Here is a 26,344-nt window from a genome sequence, read left to right as displayed (position 1 = left end):
ATGTCCTGTTAGGAGTATTGAAAGACCCAATGAACTAATGTATGAAGTTCTTCCTAAGTAAACAGGTATTAAATACAAGCCATTAGTCTTAAATATCCGAGAACCTTGAAATAACCTTGTTATTTCTCTAGCATTCTTCAGAAATGAACACGTTTCATGGAGAACTTGGTATACACAGTGTAGTCTTGCTCAACTCTGCAGGCTCAGGTGTTCATAATAAGGTGTAAGGTCACCACAGAACGTTCAGCAGCACAAGCCAGGAACCTCTGAGACAGCTGTACTGAAGGGCAGTGCTGGCCTGACCGTTCCTGTGTTATGAGGACTCCTAATTTTCTCTGGACCTTCAACACCAGTCTCCTCTGTCTTGTCCCTCTGCTAAAGGAGAACAGAAGCGTCTTGAATGGTTTTGCTTTATGTGGTTTTTAAAAAGTTTCTGCAAGATCTTAAATTTTACTCTACTACATGCCCTTCTCCTGAATATATAGCCACAATTGGAGTTAATACTCCCTATACACTAAGTACAGTTATCAAATATGAAAAAGGTTAACTACAAAAAGGTAAAATATATGAACAGGGGCAAGAATGATAGTGAAAATTTAGTTATCTTTTTAAGAAGTTTCCAAAAGTGCAATATATTCTCTTTAAACTTTAAAATTTAAACTCTTTAAACTTTAAAATTGGAAAAATAGGAATGATTCCTCATGCCCTTTGTGGCCTCAATTTCTCTTGTGCTCCCTTCAGCAGTCCACAGGCCTCACCCAGCACCTGAAACACTGGACTCGTGGGAAGCACCTCCCGATCGGACCACGGTGTCTCCCCCTTGCTCATCTCTTCAACCCCAACCCTTTAGGAAAGGATCTTTAGAGCCAACACTATGATCAGTGAGTGGATTATTTCCCAATAAGGATATGGACTGGGTTAGAGAAAACAAACTTCTTTCTTCTTTTCCGTAAATGCACAAGCTTAATGGAGGCTGGGATAAACTAGCGTGATACTATGTTACTAGTTATTGAGTTTCTGAATCATTATAACCATCCTAGAGTCCTAGGGAAATTTCAATGGAGCTCAGATCCCTGAGGATTTCCCAACTGCAAGTGAACGTTTAAGCCAATAAAATTCGCCCATCTGATGGCCGTAGGGTGTTATTTCAGCAGAAAGAGGCTTCCCTACTCACCAGTGGCTGCATTGTCAGTAACTCAGTTGCCAGGTGTCTTTCTCTAGGTTTTCACTCTCAGACAGTCCAAGCACTAAGCAGGCAAAGCTGAGGATGGAGAAAGAAGCCATGAGATCCCAGTCCTATGCCCAATTTCCAGTCTCACCTGTCATGAAGCCCCAAACCTTACCTGGGTGTGACCCCCAGCTTAACCAACAAACATGCAGTGCAGCCTACCAGAAATGAAGAGGACTCGCTTCCTCTCCCATGTTCAAAAGTAAGACAAAAAAAAAAAAAAGACTAGGACTACAGGTGCTAATAAAAAACATACAAGTAATACAATTACAGAGATTTTATGAGTAAGAACATCAAAAAGTATTGAGTTATACATGTTAATGAGCCCACAGCATCCACAGTTATTTAACTCCTCCCTGATTGCAAAGCTTAGAGATCCTAGACTCATGCCACATACTGATTTTTATCTCCATCTGTAGGTAAACATGGAATTTCTCAGATTTCATTATTCTCATATCCAAGCAGTGGTTCCCCAGCATCCCCAGGAGCCTTCTGGAGCCATCCTCCCTTCCTGCTGTCCCTCAACTCTTAACTTTTAGATCTGCTGCCCATGGACTTGGATGCCAAAAAACCTATAAAGTCTATTTTATGATAGGGTTCATCAATTCAAGGACTTATTCCATTTGGAGGGATCAGTGGCACTCATTCTGCAAGTCTAGTCCTTAAAAATGTCCTGCACCAGAACGGAGGAATAGATGAGTCATGATGTTCCTGTCACTTACTATCCAAATCCTTTATTTCAAGGTCATCCAGATAATACCGAAAGCCTATGGTTCAGGAGAAAATCTAGTTGCTCTGATTATTTTAATAAAGTGGTAACTGAAGTCCTTGAAATCCTGTTCTGTGTTAATCTTCAGTAGCTGTACTATGCCCGCATTTCATTATTACACACACACGTATGTATATGTACACACATTTACATATATACACACACAAATGTGTGAGACACACAGTGAGAAAGCATGTATAAACTGTCAACTCTCCCCTAAGACACCAATAATTAGATGTACTTCATGGGAAAGTTATGATAATGTGTCATAAACAAAGTAGGATTAACTCACCCATTTGTACCTGAGGTCCAGAAAAAGAAAAAAAAAGAAATTTGTATCAAATGTGACCCCACTTCGATATTTATATGTATTCATTTATTTAATCCTCACAATAAACCTGATTCTATTTACCAGTTTAACAAATGACATGAACAGAAGAGGTTCAAAAAACTTCAAAAATGTAACAAAGTTATATAGCTAGGAAATGACCTACTCATATTTTAATTTTGCTGTCTCCTATGAAAAATTCCTTAAGAATTACACACCACACCTAGGTTTTACCTGGAATATGGCATCACTTCTGACCTAAATCAGTAGCCCGACCATCATTACAATTTTTTCTCCTTACTTTTTCACAGAAATTACACCCCACACTCGGTTCTCTGTACATGGGAACCTCTGTGGACTGGCCACTTCTCAAACATCAGGCTTTCCCCCTCTTCATTTTTCCTGCCCACTTTAATCCACACCGACTCCTTTCAACAGGAACCTACCAGAACCAGCACTTTCTATGTTCCCTGCACTATTAACCACTATTAACCACATTTCCCCTTCAAGATCTCAACAGCAGGGGATTCCACGTACTTGCCTTTCCTGTGACTGTATCTGACACACATGGCTAAGAAGTTGATCCCTGTCTAAAAACAGAACTGCTTCTCCTAGGGGTTTTCAAATGTGTCTGCCAACTCTAAGTCATTCTTCCATGCTCCCATAAATATTTCACATCTTCCCCATGCCTACTGATGCCACACATTCTCACCTTTCAAAAGGCGAGATTATTCCCTACTACGCATACTGTGCTCGCTTGCCAAAGTTGCTGTAACAGAGTAGCACTCACTGAAGGGCTTAAACAATAGAAAATTATTTTCTCACAATTCTGGTGTCACCAGGATTGGTTTCTTCTAACCCCCGCACCCCCAGCCAACTTCGCTCACAGCCAGCCATCTTCTGTCTCCACGTGGCCATCCCTCCACACACGTCTGTGACATAATTCCCTCTTCTTGCAAAGACACTAGTCAAACCAGATTAGGGCCGACCCTAATGCCCTCATTGTACCTTAACTGACAGTTTTAAGGCCCAATCTCCAAAAACACACTGAGGGTCAGGACTTCAACATTTGACTTTTGGGAACACAAAATTCAGTCTATAAGAGAGATGAATTATCTACGGTGACATACTCAGTTTTTCATCATAATATCTACAAATATTGCTACATTCATATCCACTGCTGACTCTTCTCTCCCATTAAATAGAAGTCGTGCTAACTCTTAGGTCCAATGTCTCCAAATGAATTCCTTTTTCTCCTGTTTTGTTGAGAACTGTATTCCTGTTTATAAATTTCCTTTCCCAAAACCCTGTCCATCTCTCCACAATCAATCCCATCATTGAAGTTCATTATCTCTCATAACTTAAAGCAAAAATTTCCTCTGAACCTGTTCTCTCTCCAGTTGCTGCGCTTCTGTCCTCCCTTCAGAATCAAACTGGAAGTATGTCCTTTGCTCACATCCTCCTCTCCCTTTAACTTAAAAGGCCACCCCTGGTTATTTTATAAATACATATTAACATCACTGATTGTCTCTGTCTCTCCAATAAATCCTTACCTGGAAACAGCGAGGAGTTAAACCTTGACCTCACTTTCAGAACTTCTTCCCCTCTATAATCAGTCCTCCCGCGTCCTCTGTGAAGAATTCCTCAGCCCTACTGGACCGTCTCAAGACTTAACGTGAGTGCCTGTTCTTTTATACCATGTCCTGGCAGGCTCACACATTGCTTCAGTTGTTCCTGTTTTTTCTACTGTTGTCTCTAAACAGAAAGTGACCAATTTCTTATCTGGATTCCCATTTCTTAGAGACCATCTCTGTAAGGACCTATTTAGCAAAAGGCTTTCATTAAAGTTGAAACTGTCCCTGCTCCCCTTCCCCCAGGGGATTTACTTAAAAACAAGTCCCGGAAACCAGCTCCAGGTAATGAAGCCCAGATATAAGGGTGGGTCAGGCCAGGTGGAGACATGACATTGGATCAGTGGGAGGTTGCATACTGTCTCCCTAGCTACCAAGGGGTATGGGCCCCTGCCCTCTGGGAGCCTTTTTGGCGCCAATCCCAACCAAGGTGTGATAGGCTAGTTCAAATGTCTACTAGGGTAAATTACAATTCAGTTGGTTGCCTGGCATCACTGTGGAGTTTCCTGTGTGTGTTACAATCTCACCGGCCACCTGTGCGTGTGGCCAGGCCCAACCCCATGGCCTTTGCCCTTAAAAACTAGTCTGTGAAACAGAAGTGTTGCCCTCTCTTTAAGAGGTGCGTCCCTGAACGTTCGGTCTGATTCTTGATGCTTGGCATGAAATAAAGCTTTGCTTGACCTTCGCTTTATATCAGTCTCACTCCTTTAATCACGGACCCATTATTGGGGCATAACAATCTCTGCTTGCATAGTTACGCCTAAAATGAAGTACTTCTCAGGACAATAATTCTATCCCAGGAATTATTCCTTTGTCTGAATCTTAGTGGCTGGCTGCATCTGAGTACGGACATTTTAAATGCCTTTACCAAACCAACAAACACACCAGTTCTCTTTCTAGCCTAGGCACTACTATCATTGTTTCCATTCCCATCCAAACTTCCTACCCCATACTCTTTCCACTCCAATTTCAGTTTAAATCTCCATTACACAGATATTTTCATTAAATTCCAACCAAAGTAAGTGTTTCCCTTGTCCTCTGCCTTGACTTAAATAGAACTACTATTTTTCCAGGTCACGCATGGAATTTGTTATAGATTTATTTTTATTTATGCTGTCCTCTAGGACCTAAATGCAGAAAAATCTACCTATGAATGGTAGAACTAGGCAAGTTTCCCTGTGACCACTACATCTGAATGATAAAAGAGAGAAATTCCATGCCAGGATAAGAAACCTGCCCCCAAGTGCCTACAGTCAGATAAACCATCACTTCCTGATTATAAATTCCTCCCTGAAATACAGGAGTCTGTCTTTCCTCATAAAAATTCTATCCAGTACTTACCCAAATCCAAACAGATGAAAAAGCGAATGAAGCTAACTCTTTGATGTGTGGCTACCACACAAAGGACCTCAGAGTTTCTTTCTCTACATAAATCACCCCTTTGATGATGATCTATGTTTATAAGCAGTTGATAACCTCATCAGTGACATAAATCAAAGGATACACCCTGGTCAGTCTGGATGCCAGTCAATATAAACCTAATCAAGCCAAGCCTTTCTAACAAAATCTTTTCTAATTAGGTAAATCCTATAGATGCAATTAAGGAAAACAGATGATACCCTTTCTGTCTAATGATATTTTTTTAGAGTTGTTTTAGGTTCATCACAAACTGAGCAGAAAATACAGGCAGTTCCTATACACGTCCTATCCCCCCAAAAGAACAGCCTCCCCCACTACCCATATCCCACTCCGGACTGGAACATTTGTTAGAACTGATGAACCTACCCAGATACATCATTATCACCCCAAGTCCTTGTTTACAGTACCGTTCGCCCTTGGTGCTCTATCTTCTGGTGGTTTGAAATGTATAATGACATATATGCACCTTTACAATATCATCAGAGTATTCTCACTGCTCTAAAAATCCTGTGCTCTGCCTATTCATCCCTGCCCACCCCCTCAACCCCTGGCCACCAGTGAATGTTTTATCGTCTTCTAGTTTCACTTTTCTAGAATGTCATAGTTGGGATCACTCAGTATGTACTTTTCAGACTGGCTTCTTTTACTTAGTAACAGGCATTTAAGGCTCCTCCATGTGTTTTCACTAGCTTGATAACTCATATTCTTTTTTACCACTGAATAATATTCTAGCATTTATATATACCATGTTTATTTATTCATCACCCACTGAAGGACATTTGGGTTGCTTCCACGTTTTGGTGATTATGAATAAAGCTGCATTCATGTGGAAGTTTTTGTGTGGACATATGTATTCCAACACATTTAGATAAACAGTGAGAAAGAATCATGACTGCTGGATCATGTGGTAATAAATTTAATTTTATAAAAAGCTTCCCAACTATCTTCCAAAGTGGCTACACCAGTTTGCATTCCTACCAGTAATGAATTAGAGCTCCTGGTGCTCTGCATCTATACCAGCATTTGGTGGTCTCAGTATTTTTGATTTTCCCCATTCTAATGGCACATAGTGGTGTTTTTTGTTTTGTTTTGTGCATTTCATTGACGACATATGACGTTGAGCATATTTCAAGGGCTTGTTTTCTATCTATAATCTTCTTTGGTAAGGTTCAGATCTTTTGCCCATTTTTTAATGGAGTTGATAATTTTCTTGTTGATTTTTTAAATATTTTATATATTATGAGTAAGTCCTTTATCAGTTGTGTGTTTTGCAAATATTTTCTCTCAGCTTGTGGCTTGTCTTCTCACTTTTTTGACATCATTTTTTCAGAAAGCAGAAGTCTTTGATTTTAATCCAGTTCACTTATCAGTTACTTCTTCCATGGATCTTGCCTTTGATGTTATAGTTAAAAAGTCATTGCCAAACTTAAGGTCACCTTGATTTTTTCCTGTGTTTTCTTCAAGGAGTTTGATAATTTAGATCTGTTATGTGTTTTGAGTTAAATTTTTAAGAGTATTAAGGTCTGTGTGTAGATTCAGTTTTGTTTTGTGTATTGATTTCCAGTTGTTACCTGCTCCCTCATTGTTGAAAATACTTCCATTGTATTATTTTTGCCCCTTTATCAAGTATCAGTTTACGGTATTTGTGTGGGTATACTTATTGGCTCCCTATTGTGTTTCATTGATCTAGCTGTCTGTTTCATCAATAGATTATATCCTTTAATTCTTCATTCTTCTAAAGATCTCAAAAGCAACCTTCATCTCTTTTCCCAGAGGCCTCACCATCTGGTGAGCTTTGGTAGTTCTGGGAAACAATGGAACAAAGCTAAAGCCAAGAGCTCTATCCTGCTCTTTATTTATTTATTTAGATTTTATTTATTTTCGAGACAGAGCATGCATGAGCAAGGGGCAGGGGCAAAGGGAGAGAGTCCCAAGGGGATCCCATGCTATGCACAGAGCTAAAGGCGTGGCTTGATCTCATAACCTGAGCTGAAACCAAGAGTCAGTTGCTTAACTGAGTGAGCCATCCAGGTACCCCTCCTGCTCTCTGGCTGTCTGTCTATTTATCTGCTTATTTATTTAAGAGAGAGAGGAGGAAGCAGGGTCCTCGCTGAGCAGAGAGCCTGATGCGGGGCTCGATCCCAGGATCTCGATACCTGAGATCATGACCTGAGCCCAAGGCAGAGGCTTAAACCCACTGAGCCACCCAGGCACCCCTCCTGCTCTTTATTTATTTTTTTTTTTTTTTAAAGATTTTATTTATTTATTTGACAGAGAGTAATCACAAGTAGTCGGAGAGGCAGGCAGAGAGAGAGAGAGGGAAGCAGGCTCCCCGCTGAGCAGAGAGCCCGATGCGGGACTCGATCCCAGGACCCTGAGATCATGACCTGAGCCGAAGGCAGCGGCTTAACCCACTGAGCCACCCAGGCGACAACTTGCAGACTGTGAGCACTATGGTGACTCCAAATAACAGAAATACTTACACTTAAAATACATGCAGGTATCCAGAGTGTGACATTTTACTACCAAGAAATAGAAAAAGAATTCAGCATAGGTCTCCATCAGATTTCTCTGACTCATGCCTAAGAATTGTAATACCCTAAGCTTCAAAATATTAGGGCTTCCTAGAATAAATTATATAGCTTCATTACTGTTTTTTCTATAAATGGGATGTCCTTTGTTTTTGAAAAGAAAAGTTTCAAAGAATTAGGATGTATCTTAACATATACTGAGATCTAGAGATACAAAAGAACAAGTTGTTTTTGAAATCATCCAGTAAACATTTTAAATATAAGCATTTGACTTAGAAAAAGTTGTCCCTGGCATCCTTGTCATTATTATCACTGCCACCATCATCAAATGCTGATGCAGTGAGGCCAAAAGAATGTCGAACCAGGTTCTCCTGAGGCCATATGCTCCAGAGGGCCAAGGCTCTAGTCTCAGCCTGCGAGAGCCCCAGCCAGGCTCCCCTATGTACTGGGTGATGTACAGATTGAGAGATGGCCCTGACTCCTTCATAGGATGCTGAGAGGCGAAAATGGGTTAATGAGTATAGTTTGCACACGAGTCACTGCTGTAATTATGTTTGAGACAATACAGGCAAACTGCAGCTAAGTCCAAGGGCTCAGAGAGTTTAGGCAACATCCGTGAACCGCTCTGCACAGCTCATGGTTTTACATCTGTTGTCTTACATGTATGTTTGTCTTTCATCGTCTTTTGGATATTGGATAGATGGATCTTCTGTAGAAATATAAGCCATGGGGCGCCTGGGTGGCTCAGTGGGTTGGGCCGCTGCTTTTGGCTCAGGTCATGATCCCAGGGTTCTGGGATCAAGCCCCGCGTTGGGCTTGATCCCAGGGTTCTGGGATCAAGCCCCGCGTTGGGCTCTCCCGATGAGAGCCTGCTTCCTCCTCTCTCTCTGCCTGCCTCTCTGCCTACTTGTGACCTCTCTGTCAAATAAAAAAATAAAATCTTTAAAAAAAAAAAAGAAATAAAAGCCAGTAAGTAACAGTAAACTGTTTACACACAGGAAACAGTATAAAAACAAAACAAAAATTACCTTACATTCTATACTAAAAGTGCTGACAATTCCATGGTACAATCTTTTGGGCACAATTAAACAAAGTAGCCAGCGTGCAACAGTAGGATGACAACAGCCTAACATGGACTTATGGGGCCCCTGACTCACACCAATCACAGTCCTCACAGGGGGAGAATCGCCTGGAGAATGTGGCCATGCGGAAGAGGGCTTGGCAGTCCCTCCTTTCAATCCAGCAGGATGGACATGAGGAGTCCGCATTTTGGCAAGTACACCAGGGATGGTGCTGTGGAGTGTGCAGTGGAACCTTGAAAAGTGTGAGGAAGCGGCTAATCAGCCAGAGAAATTCTTAATATGGGCTCAGGTCCCTAATCTGACATGGCCAGATTCACCTCCTCAGAGTCACTCACTCATCCTTGTTGCACGGAAATCCTCTCTGCCTTATGGGCTTGCTCATTCATGGGCCGCGTGCCCCTCACCACGTGCAGCTCACCGTCTCACCCGCGAACAGCCCTTTACTAGAGCGGCTCGCCCACCAATGTGGCAATCTTAACTTCCTTACTCTGTAAGAAGCTGCTTACATATCATACCTCCTTTGAAGGCTATGATCCTCTTCCCTGAATATTTAGTCTAATGTTGGTGCCAAACCTCCCTGTTTTCCTAGCAGGGCACGTAGGACACTCCAACAGCTAGCTTGACTGTCTCCTCCTCTGGGCTGTGTGAGCTGAGGGGGCAGGGATAACATCTGTCTCAGGCTCAGCACTGTACCAGAGTCTCTTTAAACTGTGTGGGACACAGAGATTCGATGAATGTAAAAAAGCAGTGTAAGATAATTTACCATCGAAACAAAGCCGTCTCTGTTTTAGATCCATGAAATCTAGGGCCAGACCTTAGTGCTCTGGTGGCACTATTCTTGCTCAGCCTTCTACCAGAAGCGAATTTTAATCTTCTAACTGAAACACAAAGTGATGCAACTACTTTCTATACTACAACTTTCTGTTCAACAACAGTTTAACAATGAAGGCCAACAGAGTGCAGGCTCAGGATCCAGGGTCTTGCCGTCTAGTAGACTAGCCTGCTTCTGAGCTAGTGACAAGTCCTCTTTTGAGAATTTGTGAGGGTTTTTTTGTTTTGTTTTTTTCCCTCCTCCAATTCAATGGAATTGGGTTTGGTTTGTAAACTGACTTAAGTACAGGAAATACCTGAATGGACTTAAGGTCAGAGGTCTTCCTAGGATCTACAGAGCAGTCTTAGAGCTGCTGTCAATCAAGTGATCCTCAGAAAGTGGTGGGGAGACTGGTGGAGGCATCTCGCGACCGCACAGGCGGATGAATTCTCTGCGGCCCACGTGCGCAGACGGTCCCCTTCACGCTACAGTGTAACTGGAGAATCTATCCCCATATTCTGTGGAGCTGCCTTGTACGTATGATGACGCAGTGCCACCTGGGAGGGAATGCTGGATAAACATGAGCAAATTCTCCTGAATGTTTTACCATGGAAATTCTTGGGCTTTGTTTTTTTTAGATTCAGAAATATTTAAGTAAGGATTTACTATCACACAGTGACAACTTATCATCCAGAAAGCATTCTCTACAGACAAATAAATATAAATGCTGGAACATTCTCTAGAGAGCTCAACACAAGTATAACTTTTAAATCTGGTTTTAGTAAAACTTTTTAAAAACACAAATTAGGGGCGCCTGGGTGGCTCAGTGGGTTAAGCCTCTGCCTTCGGCTCAGGTCATGATCTCAGAGTTCTGGGATCGAGTCCCGCATCGGGCTCTCTGCTCGGCAGGGAGCCTGCTTCCTCCTCTCTCTCTCTCTCTCTCTGTGCCTACTTGTCATCTCTCTCTGTTAAATAAATAAAATCTTTAAAAAAAAAAAAAAACACAAATTAGGGGGTGCCTGGGTGCCTCAGTCAAGCCCCATACCGGGCTCCCTGCTTGGCGGGAAGCCTGCTTCTCCCTCTCGCACTCCCCCTGCTTGTGTTCCCTCTCTTGCTGTGTCTCTGTCAAATAATAAATAAAATCTTTTAAAAAAAGCAACAACACACAAATTAGTATGTTATACGTTCTTTTGTGGCTTTTTTTTTTTTTTTAAGATTTTATTTGACAGAGCACAAGCAGGGGGAGTGGCAGCAGCAGAGGGAGAAACAGACCCCCCACTGAGCAGGAAACCCATGCAGAACTCAATCCCAGGACCCTGGGATCATGACCTGAGCTGAAAGCAGATGCTTAACTGACTGAGCCACCCAGGCACCCCACGGCTGTTATTTCTATGAAAAGCAAATTTCCTTGGTCAAATTAGGTAGATGCAAATTCTGTTTTTGCTGTTATCTTAAATTCAATAAATAAATGTTACTGTGCCAGTATTACTGCTACAGTAATGCCTTCACAGTTCCAAAAGATCTATTAAGAAGATCGAGAGCAACTGCCCATATTCCAGGTAATTCAAGTCACTTGGATCTGTTGGATTGCTAGATCAATTATTGTATTTCTCATCAATCTATATATACTAAATAAAATTCTAGCAACTGACCTTTATTCGATGCCTCGGGAAACTTATCAATAAATCTTAACTGGAGGTTTAATGGATACCAGGTAAAATGCTGTGAACTCTAAATGTGCCCCGTCAGCCTCACAAAACAGTAACGTGTTATGACTTCCGTTATTATGAAGAACTGTGGCACACGTTCCGTAAAGCACATGTCCTGCACGTCACAGTAAAAAGGGGTGGTGAATGTCTTCCTGGGGGAGTCCCACAGAATCAGCAGCTTTAGACTGAAATGAGTGAGGGCTTCATTTATTCTTACTTCCTAGATGCAGTAAAAGGAGGCAGAGAGAAGCCAACTATCCAAGAAATGTCAACTGTCCATTCAGTTCCCCACTTCCAGGCCACTGCTTCTAAGCCGGCACTGGAAAAGGCTGTGAGGTGCTCAAGTGTCCAAGTAAGCTCTTTTCGTATTTGGGACTTGTATTACATTTCCCTCTGACAGTTCCTCCTTTTCACAGTCCTGGAGTCTGGAATGTATACTGGCATGGGACTAGAGTCCACCTTTTCTTTGTTTGAGCTAGGTGATGGCACTGTCCGGGTTTAGGATATTTTCTTCCTATTGTTCAGACAAGTAACTTGTAGTTAAGAAAAGAAATAGCTGCATCATTCCTCCTCAGATCAGCCATCCAGTAACTTCTCCTTTGCTGAATTTAAACTGACCATAGTGTTCACTTTTACTTAAAGTCTGATTTGGACTATCGTCCACCCGTTCTCAAGCACCTTCATTATGCATCAGGGAAATTTCCAGTCATTAAGCTGTGGAACATAGAATACGTCCAAAGAAGCCTACATGAGCCATACATAGTGACCGAGGGGGAAAATAACTTAGAGAAACGTGTAAGGGTTGAAGAGGCTGGGCCACTTCAACTGTGGAGATCTGCCGTGGCAGCATCCCAGAATTCCATCAAGAATGAATCAATGCTAGACCCACCTAACTAAAGAGGCATGATGCTAATACTGCAGCAAGAAAGTCATCCACAACCAGGATTTTCCCCCAGGTCCTGATTGTGCAGAATCCTGGAACTTCATTCACCATCACAGAGATCTACTTTGGGCAGCAAAGAAGACCCTTATAGTTCATCCCTTCTCAAGCAAATGGAACAGCTGTGACAGCTGGTTTCAGAAGGCAGTAGGCTCCTGTTTCTGGACTCTGTTCCTCCCAACTATAAGAAGTGGGGTCCACTCAAGAAGTCACTGAGGCAGAGGCAGGAGGAGTTACCCTAATTGGCTTCCTTAAAAGGTAAGACAGAACATCCCAGTTCTTTCTCAGTTCTACCATTACACTCCAATCCTGGAACAACAAAGGAGAGTTACTAATTTTTTAACTAATTTTTTGACTTGGCAAGCACTGGTTCCCAAGAGTTGCTTATAAAATATTCAGGGGTTTTGTAAACTGGATCGTACATCCTTGTTGAGTTTTGTCAGTATACAAGGAAATCAGCAAATGATATAAATCAAGACTTTGTCTGTTTCAGAGTCCATTCACTACTGCAGACTGCCAGAAGCCACTGACCTGTGTGTTTCCCTTTCCAACAGGACCACAGAATGTGGACTCTTGCCTCCATTAGCATTATCTAGAGAGAACACTAATTTCCTCCATCATACGGAATCTTGTATATCTGACTTAAAATTGAGAACATTACTTTAAAAATAACGTGCTTTATGATTTCTAAAACAAACACATTTGTCTAAAAAGTATTTCACATTTCTGCAAAAGTTAGCACTGTGGTCCCTAGCCCAGAACTCCCATTCCAGCAGAGTGTCCATTCCCAGACTGTAAGCCTAAAGGTTCTCTTAAACTCGCTCACATCTTCCAGCCCTGCTCTGTATGAAGTCTGTGGATGACTCACAGGCGAAGCAGCCATCTGCCCCGATACACCATGACATGGACCACCTACTAGGTGACAGGTATTCACTTGTGGTCTCGCCATTTACTCAGAAGACCCTTTACCATCTTCACCTTTCCTCTCAGGAAACCAGTCTGGATAGGATTCACGTGACCTGACAAAACCCAGAGAGCTTATCATTAACTGGCTCATATTTATCTGGTTCAAAAAGCTGTTCCCTGGCCACAGGTTATGAGTTATGTCTTCTCATGTTTTCAAATGCCTCTGAAAAATAGCAACTCCAGAGGATAAACGATTTGGCAGGAAGGGAAAGGATACAGAAGGATGCAGGGTGTGTAAGTAAGGGTGGTGAGAAGTGGGACTGAGTCATTTCGTGGCTTCACGCCCACCCTTCAGTAGATGAGTTTGGGCTGGATTAAAGGGGACCAGAGAGTGGAGCAGAACTTCCTACAGAAGAGCCTTGGCATCCTCTCTCCTGACATGGGGTATGGACTTCCAGGAACTTGAGGGTTTGGGGTCTGGGCATCTTAGGCAAACAGAGAAGATGTGAGGGGTAGAGGGGAAATCTTCAGCATTGGAGTACTTGGCTCAAATGGCTGCAGTGAATCCATCCTTTCTAGCTGAGACGATACTTGGGTTGTGAGACCATTCACTCTCATACTGAGTTTCCAAAGCTTCTGAAGATACTGGACTACTGCCTGTAGGAATTCATCTGCTGAGAAGGAGTTCACCAGTTTTAGGTTCTGGAATCGATAATCAACTTCACATCATAGGTCCATCATAAGCCCCTTATCTGACACTTAAGGAAATGTCCACCACTTCAGGAAATACAGAGCCTTCAGCCTGGACAAGGTCACCACCTACCTGTCACTGAAGGCAGGAACAGCTTCCAAGCCACAGTTGTATTGGAAGAGGAGTGAAGAGTGGTCATTTTCCTTGAAGATCCATGACTTTGAAGTTTTAGAGTTGTGCAGCTCCAGATTTGTCAGGAATTGGGGGAGTTTTGGTGACTGGGAGTTTCCTCAAAGTGTACAACATGCAACTATAGTTTAGTCAGGTGGGGGCACCTCTTCCCAACTTCCTTTAATCAAAGCTGGAATGATTTCAGATTTATGCCTCAGCTCCCACACTGGGAGTAGCATCCCACACTCAGTGATAAGAACAATGATCCCATGTATCACCAGGAGAGAAGCCTTACCTGCAATAACTAAACATTATCAAGCTCAAAGGACTAAAATCTACTGACTTCAACTTGAATCAGACAGCGGAATGATTAATGTTCAGGGCTCTTGAACAGTATCAAAGCTCAAACGAGCCACACTATATATACCCTCTGAGAAGGCCAGCATGGGTTCTGTGTAAGAACTGCCATCCCTATAAAGCAGATACCCTCAAGCATTTTCCCAAATACAAGTCCATACATACATACCCTGTAAGGTGTCAGGTACATGTCTCCATAGTGCGGAATGCTCAACTAGCATCTTCCAAAGCTTACAAACTCTGCAGAGAAAGAAAACCGACATTCATCTCCAAAGCTGATGAGAGCACCCACAGTCTCACACCCAGCCCCTTGCTGTCCTCCTCCACGGCTACAAGGCCAGAAGATGGGTGGATACCCTGTTCCAACTGTGCCCTCAGCTCCTGTACCAGTATTTTCCCTTTTAGGGCACTTGGACTGGGCCCTATGGCTCCATACCCCTCCGACACCCACCTTTTCCCTGAGCTTTGAGGTACTTGCCCTTTGGAGCAGTGAGAACATCCCTCCCCTGGACACTGGTCCATACCTGGAAATCTGAATCTCTTCTGTAATGCACAGAAATGAGAATGTCTTCAGCATCACAGAGCTAAGCAGTGCCAAAGTGATAAGCAAACTTTGCTCTCTGCCCGCTGTATGCATGTACTGTGATGAGGAAATTGAATCTTTTGACTTCTTGGGTGAGCTGAAGGGCCTGAGGAACTGGAGAATGGTTTAAATGTCTGGAGACGTGAAAGCAGGATTCTGGGCACCGGATCCTCTAATTTTCCTTTGAGTCACCCAGTGGAGAAGACAGCTTTGATTCAGATCTGAAAGAGAATCCATATATTAATGCGAGGATCTGGTAACTGGGGAAAGGTACCAACATCCAGGACACTCAACAATGCCTAAAATATACTCTCTAAAATATGGTTTACCAACTGAGTTATCCAGAACATATAGGAGAATCCAAGGGGACAGAGGGAAAATCTAGGGAAGCTAATATCACATTGGTTAGGGGATTATGTTAGGTTTTGCCTTCAAGGCAAATTTAGATTGAAATGTAAAATTATGTTTTACATTTAGAATTTTTCTTCAAAGAAAATACAGGGATATGTAGGGAATCCCTATACACATGAAACAGGAAAGTCCTATGAGTGGGAAGGAAAGCTTTACCTAGGTATCACTGTGTTTTGTCCATGTTTCCAAGTGGTACACATCAAAGGTCATGAGTGGATGAAAACCGTAAATAAAAAAGCAGCTTCTCGGTAGCTGATATTTCTTAGATTATCAAAAATGCCAGCTAGATCTCACAAACTTTTGAAATGTTCTGTGTTAAACAGTCATCATTTTGAGCCAGGAAGAGGTCCTGACACGTATTTCTCTGCAAACTACAATCATGAATTCATAGGGTTTAAGGAGAGTCCAACTCAATGAAAATGGCATGAAAAAAATAACACAGTTAACTATTAAAAAGGAAGAGGAATGGGCACCTGGGTGGTTCGGTGGGTTAAAGCCTCTGCCTTTGGCTCAGGTCATGATCCCAGGGTCCTGGGATCGAGCCCCGCATCAGGCTCTCTGCTCGGTGGGGAGCCTGTTTCCCCCCACCTCTCTCTGTCTCTCTGCCTACTGTGTCTTTCTCTCTGTGTCAAGTAAATAAATAAAATCTTTTAAAAAAAAAAAAGGGAAGAGGAAGGAGTGAGAAAATAAATGAATATTAATACTCAAAGAATCCTTTGCCTTGGCGCAAACACTTAAGAATTATCCAATAATTTTAGTAATGGATAAACAACAAATTATTAAAAACCTTAAAAATAGGAGAGCCTGGGTGGCTCAGTCCATTAAACATCTGCCTTCAACTAGGTCATGATCCCAGAATCCTGGAATCAAGCCCCGAGTCAGGCTCCCTACTCAGTAGGGAGCCTCCTTTTCCTTCGTCCTCTGCCTGCTGCACATGCATGCGCGCTCTCTCTCTCTCTCCGTGTCAAATAAATAAATAAAGATAGGACTTCAAAGCAGAATTATAAGGATGAAAGAGATTACAAGGAAGAAGGAAAAATGACTTGGCAAAGCTCCCAAACTTCTAAAAATAAAACAAAAACCATTTAAAAGAGACCACACTGAGAGGTACAAAAAAGAGAAAGAGACACTGCTGCAAAACCACTCATTAATATTGCATTAAAATGAGCAAGAGAAAAGGATTAAGTAAAAATCATTCAACGCTGTGAAAGACAAGCCCACCCACAACCTATGAAATCTATGTTACTGGTAAAGACTACAAAGGAAATGATATGACAAAAAATAACCATAAATTCAACAAAAAGTATTAAAGCATACAAAAGAGAATTCGTGAGTTTGTGGAAATGCAGTTTGGAAAATCACATATAAAGCAATAAAAAATAAAAGTGCCCCAAAGAGTCTATAATTCAAACATGAATCATTTGAGGATCATTGTAAAAACTCAAGTGAGATATGAGATGATATTCAGTGAACAAAATGTGATCATGAAGAAGGCCTACAAAATCTTTAGGGAAACCAACTGTGACCCTTAATCTTATAACCAAGTGAACTCTTCCTCAACTCTCACGAGATGGACTTAGAGAAGATGTGTAAACATAATACACAGATGAATCAGCAATAATTTAACTAGTGGCACGGAGACTGTGCCAAAGAGAAAAAAAGGGACACACACTACTTAATATTTTTAGAGCATTGCTAAACATTAAGATTTCCCAACCCTTTCCGCATTACTTGGACATAGCTGCTTAGTTCTGAATACAACATTTATTTTCTCCATACCAAAACCACGTTCTCCAACAAATCCGCCAATGAAATGACTGATATCTATACCCATTCACCAGAGCGGCAATCTGGAAAAATGATGTTATTAAGTGAGCTCCCTAGAATCCCAACACCAGTGATGGGCCAGACTATTCTAGGTGCTAGGGAGATAAAAGTTTACAAGTTAAATAACCAAAAGAGTCCTCCTTTCTTGCCTCTTATCTTCTGGTAATACACAAATTGGAAAGCAAAGGAACAAAGTACAAGCTTTAAATATGAAGGAAGTACAAAACCAAAACAAATGTATCCTTCAGATTAATACTATAATAGAAAAACCTTTCAAATCCAACCTTTCATAATTTTTACATCTCCCCTCAAACCCAACCTGCCCAGGAACAGCACAGGTCCACAGCACAGGAGTCCCTAAAATTTGGATTTTTTTTTTTTTTAAATTCAGACTTTTGAAACTCAGTCTCATGCCAAAGATAAAAAGGCTTGAACATGGGCAGGGTGAGTGCGGGGTTCAGATGGAAACCAGGGTCATGAATAGGTCAATTGATTCCTCTTCTGTAAAAGTTCACTGAAGAGCATGAAGTTTTAGCTCCCAGGCTAGACAGCAGGGTGCAGCCATCTTCATCTGGCCTATCAGTGCCAAAAGCCTTCAGGGAGCAAAACAGGACACACAGTGGAGGCTGGAGCCTGGTACACCTAGCCCTGCCCACCCAGCATCCTGGAGAGGCATTTCCACTGAAACAAGATGGCCTGAGTATCAGCGCAGCAGGTCCCTCCCCCAGAGGACTAGAACAAACAGCCAGGTCTCACCAAGTTTATTGATCAGAGAGTGCTGCAAAGCTTCAGCTCTAACAGAAATAGAATCGAGCTTCCTTTTTACTTCTGTTCTTTATTTTTTCCTATTTTCCAAGTCCTTTTATTATTATTATTTGTATACTCCATATGGGTGTGTGTGCATTTGTGTGTGTATATATTTGCACACTTTGATTTCATTTTATTTTTTTCTTCTGGATTCTAGATTCTTTTAACAAGCAAAACAAAACAGACTGAGGATCTAGTTATTTTCTTTTGCTTTTTTTTTGTTTTTTTCTTTTTTTTCTTTTTTTTGTTTGTTTGTTTTGTTTTTGGTTTTTTTGCTTTGTGTTTTTCTTCTTTTTCTCTTTCTTCATTTTTTTCCTGGAATAAATGACAATAACCCCAAAAGGAAGAACACGAGGTAGAACTCACAGCCAGGGATTTAATCAACATAAATATAAGTAAGATGTCTGAACCAGAATTTAAAACAATGATTATAAGGATACAAGCTGTGGAAGTCCAGAAAGGAGTGGAAGGATATATTCAACATGCTGAACAGGACAAATATGCAGCCAAGAACTCTTTACCCAGCAAGGCTGTCATTCAGAATAGGAAGAGAGAGAGATTTCCAGACAGCCAAAAACTAAAGAAGTCTGTGACCACTAACCCAGCCCTGCAAAAAATTTTAAGGGGGACTCTCTGAATGGAAAAAAAAATAAAAGCAACAAAGACTAGAAAGGACACAGACCATTAACAGAAACACCAACTCTACAGGTTACAGGTCACACAATGGCTCTAAATTCCTATCTCTCAATAACCACTCTGAGTGTAAATGGACTAAATCAATCAAAAGACACAGAGTATCAGAATGAATTAATAAATAAAAAGACTCATCTATATGCTGCCTACAAGAAACTGATTTTAGACCCAATGACACCTGCAGAATGAAAGTAAGGCAGTGGAGAACCATTTATCATGCTAAGGGTATCAAAAGAAAGCTGGTGTAGCAGTCCTTTTATCAAAACAAATTAGATTTTAAGCCAAAGACTGTAGTAAGGGATGAAGAGGGACACTATATTATACTTAAAGGGTCTACCCAACAAGGAGATCTAACAATTAGAAATATCTATGATCCTAACTTGAGAGCAGCCAATTATATAAACCAATTAATAATAAAATTAAATAAACACATTGATAATAATACGATAATCATAGGGGACTTTAACACCCCATTTACTGCAACGGACAGATCATCTAAGCAGAAGATCAACAAGGAAACAAGGGTTTTGACACAATGGACCAGATGGACTTCTCAGATATACAGAGCATTCCACTCTAAAGCAACAAAATACACATTCTTCTCAAGTGCACGTGGAACATTCTCCAGAATAGATCACATACTGGGTCACAAATCAGGTTTCAACCAGTACCAAAGATGGGATTATTCCCTGCATATTTTCAGACTACAATACTTTGAAAGTTGAACTCACTCACAAGAGGAAATTTGGAAGGAAGTCAAACACTTGGGAGGTTAACATCCTGCTACAGAATGAATGGGTCAACCAGGATATTAAAGAATTTTAAAAATTCATGGAAATGATGAAAACACAACTGTTCAAAACCTTTGGGATGCAGAAAATGCAGTCCTAAGAGGAAAGGAATAGCAATACAAACCTTTCACAAGAAAGAAAAGTCTCAATACACAAGCTAACCTTACACTTAAAGGAGCTGGAGAAAGAACAGCAAATAAAGCCTAAACCAAACTGGAGATCAGAATTAATAAAGATTAGATCAGAATTCAATGAAATAGAGACCAAAAGAACAGCAGAACATATCAACAAAACTAGGAGCTGGTTCTCTGAAAGAATTAATAAGATCAACAAACCCATAGCAGAATCAAAAAGAGAAGAGAAAGGGCCCAAATTAATAAAATCAGGAATGAAAGAGGAGAAATCACAACGGACACCAAAGAAATACAAACAATTATAAGAATATATTATGAGCAACTATATGCTAACATTAAGCAATCTGGAAGAAATGGATACACTCCTAGAAACATGTAAACTACCAAGAACTGAAATAGAAACAGAAAAACTGAACATAACTGTAACAAGCAAGGAAATTGAGCAGTAATCAAAAATCTTCCCAAGAGTCCAGGCCACCTGTCTTCCCACAGGAATTCTACCAAACATTTAAAGAACTAATACCTATTCTTCTGAAGCTATTTCAAAAAACAGAAATGGAAGGAAAACTTCCAAACTTATTCTATAAGGCCAGCAGTACCTTGATCCCCAAACCAGAAAAGACCCTATTAAAAAGAAGACTTACAGACCAATATCCCTGATGAACATGGATGTCAAAAATCATTCAAGACATTAACCAGTAGGATCCAACAAGTACATTAAAAGAATTCTTCACCACAACCAAAGTGGGATTTACTCCTGGGCTGCAAGGGGGTTCAACATTCACAAATCAATGTGAAATAATACATTAATATAAGAAAGGACAAGAACCACATGATCCTCTCAATAGACACAGAAAAGGCATCTGACAGAGTGCAGCATCCTTTCTTGATCAGAACTGTCCACAGTTAAGTTAGTTCTAATAGAACTGTGAGGGAACATACCTCAATATCATAAAACCCATATATAAGAAGCCCACCATGAATATCATTGAATGTGAATATCATTCTCAATGGGGAAAAGCTGAGAGCTTTTCCCCCAAGGTCAAGAACATCACTCTCCCCACTGTTGTTTAACATAGCATCAGAAGTTCTAGCTTCAGCAATCAGAAAACAAAAAGGAATAAAAGGCATTCAGATTGCCAAAGAAGTCAAACTCTGTCTTCGCAGATGAAATGATACTATTTGTGGAAAACCCAAAAGACTCTACCCCCAAAATGCTAGAACTCATACAGCAATTCAGCACCATGGCAGGCTATAAAATCAATGCACAGAAATCAGTTGGATTTCTATACACTAACAATGAGACAAAAGAAAGAGAAATTAAGGAATCAATACCATTTACAATAGCACTAAAAACCATAATGTAACTAGGAATAGACCTAACCAAAACTACAGAAAACTTATGAAAGAAATTGAGGAAGACACAAAGAAATGGAAGAACATTCCAGGCTTATGGATTGGAAGAACAAATACTTGTTAAAATGCCTATGCTACACACTCAATGCAATCCCTATCAAAATACCATCGGGGCGGTGTGGGGGGTGGCGCCTGGGTGGCTCAGTGGGTTAATCCTTGTCCTTTGGCTCAGGTCCTGATCCCAGGGACCTGAAATCGAGCCCCACATCGGGCTCTCTGCTCAGCAGGGAGCCTGCTTCCCCCTCTCTCTCTGCCTGCCTCTCTGCCTACTTGTGATCTCTGTCAAATAAATAAATAAAATCTTTAAAAAAAAAATACCATCGACATTTCTCAGAGCTGGAACAAATAATCCTAAAACTTGTATGGAAACCAAAAAGGCCCTGAACAGCAAGATGAATGTTGAAAAAGAAAAACAAGGCTGGTGGCATCACAATGCCTGACTTCAAGCTTTATTACAAAGCTGTCATCACCAAGACAGTATAGTACTGGCACAGAAACAGGCACATAGATCAGTGGAACAGAATAGAAAACCCAGAGATGGACCCTCAACCTTCAGGTCAATTAAATGTAGAAGAATGAAACTGGACCATTTTCTTACACCACACACAAAGATAAACTCAAAATGGATGAAAGACCTAATGGTGAGATAGGGATCCATCAAAATCCTAGAGAAGAACTCAAGCAGAAACCTCCTTGATCTTGGCCACCACAACTTCTTGCTAGACACGTCTCCAAAGGCAAGAGAAACAAAGGCAAAAATGAACTATTGGGACTTCATCGGGATAAAAAACTTCTCCAGAGTGAAGGAAACAATCAACAAAACTAAAACGGAGCCTATGAATAGGAGAAGATATTTGCAAAGAACATACAGGATAAAGGGGTAGTATCCAAAATCTACAAAGACTGTATCAAACACCCAAAAAACAAATAACCAAGTTAAGAAATGGGAAGAAAACATGAATAGACACTTTTCAAAAGAAGATATCCAAAATGGCTAACAGACACATGAAAAGATGCTCAACATCACTCACCATCAGGGAAATACAAATCAAAACCACAATGAGATACCACCCCATTCCTGTTCAGAAGAGCTAAAATTAAGACAAGAAACAACAGGTGTTGGCAGTGATGTGGCAAAAGGGGAGCCCTCTTGCTCTGCTGGCAGGAATGCCAACTGGTACAGCCAGCCACTCTGGAGATCAGCATGGAGTTTCCTCAGAGAGTTAAAAATAGAACCACCTCACCATCCAGCAATTGCAGTACTAGGTATTTACCCAAAGGATACAAAAACACAGATTCAAAGGGGGACATGTACCCCAATGTTTTATAGCAGCATTATCAACAATAGACAAACTATGGAGAGAGCCCAAATGTCCATCACCTGGTGAGTGGATAAAGATGTAGTGTGTATAAATACGCAGTGGATGTAGTGTGTATAAATACTAAGCCATCAAAAAAATGAACTCTTGCCACTTGCAACAAGGTGGGTGGAACTAGAGTGTATTAAGCTAAGTGAAATAAGTCAGCCAGAGAAAGAAAAATCTCACTCCTATATGGAAGTTAAGAAGGTAAAGAGATGAAAATATGGGAAGGGAGAAAGGAAAAATAGGACAGAGGGAAACAAGCTGTGAGACTCAACAACAGAGAACAGGGCTGATGGAGGCAGGTGGGTGGGTGATGGGCTAAGTGGGTAATGGGTATTAAGGAGGGCACTGGTTATTATGAGCACTGGATATTCTATTTAAGTGATGAATCACTGAATTCTACTCCAGAAACCAATATAGCACAGTAGGTTAAATACCTAAAATTTAAGTTTAAAAAATTTATTAGCTCATTTACTAAAATGGGAAACCCTCCTTATACTTTATTTTTTGGCTAATGGGAAGTGAAATGTTAACACACAACACAGTGTTAATAGTTTATTCAGTATCCCATTCACAACTGAATTATACATTTAACTGGCATTTCTACTGCTACAGAGATAAAATCTTCTGGCTTAAAAAAAAAAAATCTACAAAAAAATAATTCCAGTAAGGAGCACAATAAATACCCACTGTATCTCAGGTTATTTTGGTCATTTCTCAAAAATATCTGGCAATCCTATTAGGTCTTGCATGTTAATTCCAACTCTCATATAAAATAAATGTTATTTCAAACTTTTGCTATGACAGATGAGTTTCCATAGATTTGTCTTTCTTCTTTCATTCACCAGATGATTGGTAACTTACTTCACAAATGACGTAGATAATATTAGAGGCAGGTGCGTTCAACCATTAAAAGAATTACTTTTAATCTCAGTTAGGACTTTTATCTCTAACTTTATGTTTGGGTCCTGTTATTTCCTGCCATATCAGAATTTTATGTTATTGCTTATAAACTAATAACTTTACTCCCTCCTTGATAGATCCTCTTAGCACTTAAATGTTAGGTATCTTCCAATCTGAAATTTGAATTAAAAAGTTTCTGGTCTGCTGCTGTGTCCAGCTGTTGCCCTCTTGTGTCCTTGAATCCACCAGGAAATGGGGCCCATTCATCAAGCATTTCTCCTCATCCCACACTATCTCATCCCACTCCAGGTTTTGTTTTTATTTGGGTCCTCATTAGTTCATGGACATCATTCTTACTGACATTAATTCATAGATGAGCCTCCTGAATGTTAAAAGTCCTGTGCTGACAGGTCTGTGCTGATAGGGGAGACTCAGTGAGGATGTCCTAAGACCGTCTGAGTCTCCAGAAAAACATCAAACCATGAGATAAGGCCACAGTTATTATCTTGAAAACATGTATAAACTTTAGGGGCACCTGCCAGGGTGGCTCAGTTAAGCATCTGACTCTTCGTTTCAGCTCAGGTCATAATTTCAGGGTCATGAGATTGAGCCCGACATCAGGCTCTGCACTCAGAGTGCAGTCTGCTTGAGAGTTTCTCTCCCTCTGCCCTGCCCGCCACCCCCAACCCTGGCAACCGGAGTGGGTGCATGCCCTCTTAAATAAATCTTTTTTTTTTTTCTACAAGAAGAAAACATGTATAAATTTTAAGTATACTTACTAGAGAGGACTTGAAAATGAATAAACCAATTGTTCAAGTTTACAAACTAAGAGAAAATAAAAGAGTAAACTGACATTTCAAATTTTACAAAGCAAGAAGATAATAAGTTAAAAGAAAGATTAAAAGATTAAATGAAACAAGGAAAAATTGATAAATCAATTAAACAGTTTTTAAAGTCAAATCAAGAAATTAAAAGGACACAAGAAAAGTTTCTTTCTCAGGCAAGATGAGTCTTAAGAAGTCACTCCTGAGTATGGAGACGACTCTTAGGGCTTCCAGTCAACGTAACACTTGGCTGTACCGCCGCCACACACAAGGAGGAATTCGCTCTGTGGCAAAGACAGCCTTCTGCTGTTCACTCAAACACTGGAGATTCAGGAGCATGAAGCTCCTATAGGAAGATCAACAGATGGATTTTTCCACCTATTTCTTCAGAACACTCTCCTGTCCGAGTGAGCCCACACATTCTGTGGCAGCAGTACATGCACTGGGCTGACTTTCCCTTGAAGACACAGACCCTGGGCCTGCTAGTACCTGCAGAGCTCAAGGTCAGAGCAGATGCTTCCCTTTCTCCTGCTCCTGAGCTTCTCATCTCTCTCCCATTCCTGGATCCCTAAGCCCAAAACACCACCCTTATTCCCCCTCCAGGCTCCCTTCACACAGTCAGCGCACTTCCGCCTCCCTCCTCCGTGGAGAGAGATTTTTGTTCTATGCTTGGTTTAAAAAGTCTGGACCCTTTCCTGTCAACCTATCTTGTGACTCCCTGCATGTGTACTGAGGCAGGTGAAGAGATCAGTAAGAGAAGCCAGTGGAGAGGAACAGCACTGTACTCACGGGAATAGCATGGCCTGGATGGGATAGTGTGGCAGGGTTCGCCTTTCACACCCCTACCCCCAAAACTTCAGATCATGTATCTCATACTCCCCAGCAAGAGCCGCTTCTCTGTCATGGTTTTACTCACAATCTCAAATATTTAATTCCTCTTTTCCAAAACATCCTACTAAACTATTAAAATATATGAAATTAAGGAGACCTAATTAGTAGCACTGGAAAACATGAAAGGGGGTCAGCAATGGAAACAGCTGAGAAATTACTCAATTACGAACAGATGGGCGCTCTTTCAACAAAGTTCCACAACAATTCAGCTCAGCCTTGATCATTTCCAGAAACAGGGCAAAGGGAACAAACATACTTAACTAGTAACTAGTTCACAGCCCACTACAGTAAAAGATTACCTAAGGGGAGAAAGAAGATGTGGAATATTAGACTAACTGCTTAAACTCAAGTTTGTTAACATAAAAAAATTACCAACATTTTTACCAAGACCACACTGAAATAGTGTACAATCACTTACTAAGCACCAAAGAATATTTTCAGTATAACAGACTGTAAAACCACTGAGATCTCGCCATAGGAATCTGACATAGTACATTTAGAAGAACACAGAAGTTAAAAATTAAAAACAAAGCTCTACCGAATTTGGGATCTACCCTTCTTTTGCCTCCATTGCTACTGTAGCTCGAGGCCCCGCCCCCTTCCTGTACTCTCTCACCTCTCCGCTCATCCTTTTTCACTATCTTCTTTTACTCCACCGCTTCTAGCCCTGGTCACGCTCTCTCACTCTTATTTGGTCTAAGCCCAACCCACCCACTTCTCTATCCTCAATTTTACCCCCGCTTTTTCTCGTCTCTCTCCTTGGCTCTGTTTCCCCCTTATCCCCCTGCCCCACCTCCACATTCGCAGGAACAGAACGAACATGCCCCTGCCCAGGGAGAGCACACTTTCTGGTGGCACAGCCAGTGGGAGCGGATGGGAGAGAGAGAACAAGGGGTGTCAGAGGACGGGCGGGTGAGCGCCCCAGCACGGGGTCGGCCGGAGGTGGTGACTGTGGTGGGGCCGCTCAGGACCGGGTCCATAGGATTCGGCCGCAGGAGGGCGAAGCGCCCTGGTGCCGCGAAGGACGAGAACCCACGTCGCGAGTGGGGACCCGACACGCGCGGGGTGCGGAGGGGAGACAGTGAAAAGAACAGAGGTAGAAAAGTTGCGGCGCGGACGGCCTGCGA

The 26,344-nt window shown here is 41.4% G+C and overlaps 1 protein-coding gene across 1 annotated transcript in view; it reads right to left on the bottom strand.

The window, feature by feature from the left end:
- The window catches only part of LOC116581747 (zinc finger protein 705A-like), a 30,604-nt gene that overhangs the window by 4,000 nt on the left and 260 nt on the right, over window positions 1–26,344 (bottom strand). Inside the window, exons 2-4 of the mRNA XM_032328963.1 lie at window positions 15,098–15,377; window positions 14,743–14,813; window positions 1,175–1,261 (exon numbers count right to left, since the gene is read on the bottom strand). Of these exons, the coding sequence (XP_032184854.1) occupies window positions 1,175–1,186 (12 nt within the window). The 5' untranslated portion in view covers window positions 1,187–1,261; window positions 14,743–14,813; window positions 15,098–15,377. The remainder of the gene's footprint in view (window positions 1–1,174; window positions 1,262–14,742; window positions 14,814–15,097; window positions 15,378–26,344) is intronic.

This window comes from Mustela erminea, chromosome 21, assembly GCF_009829155.1.
Source record: "Mustela erminea isolate mMusErm1 chromosome 21, mMusErm1.Pri, whole genome shotgun sequence".
Classification (NCBI taxonomy): domain Eukaryota; kingdom Metazoa; phylum Chordata; class Mammalia; order Carnivora; family Mustelidae; genus Mustela; species Mustela erminea.
This window is presented reverse-complemented; position numbering and strand designations above follow the sequence as displayed.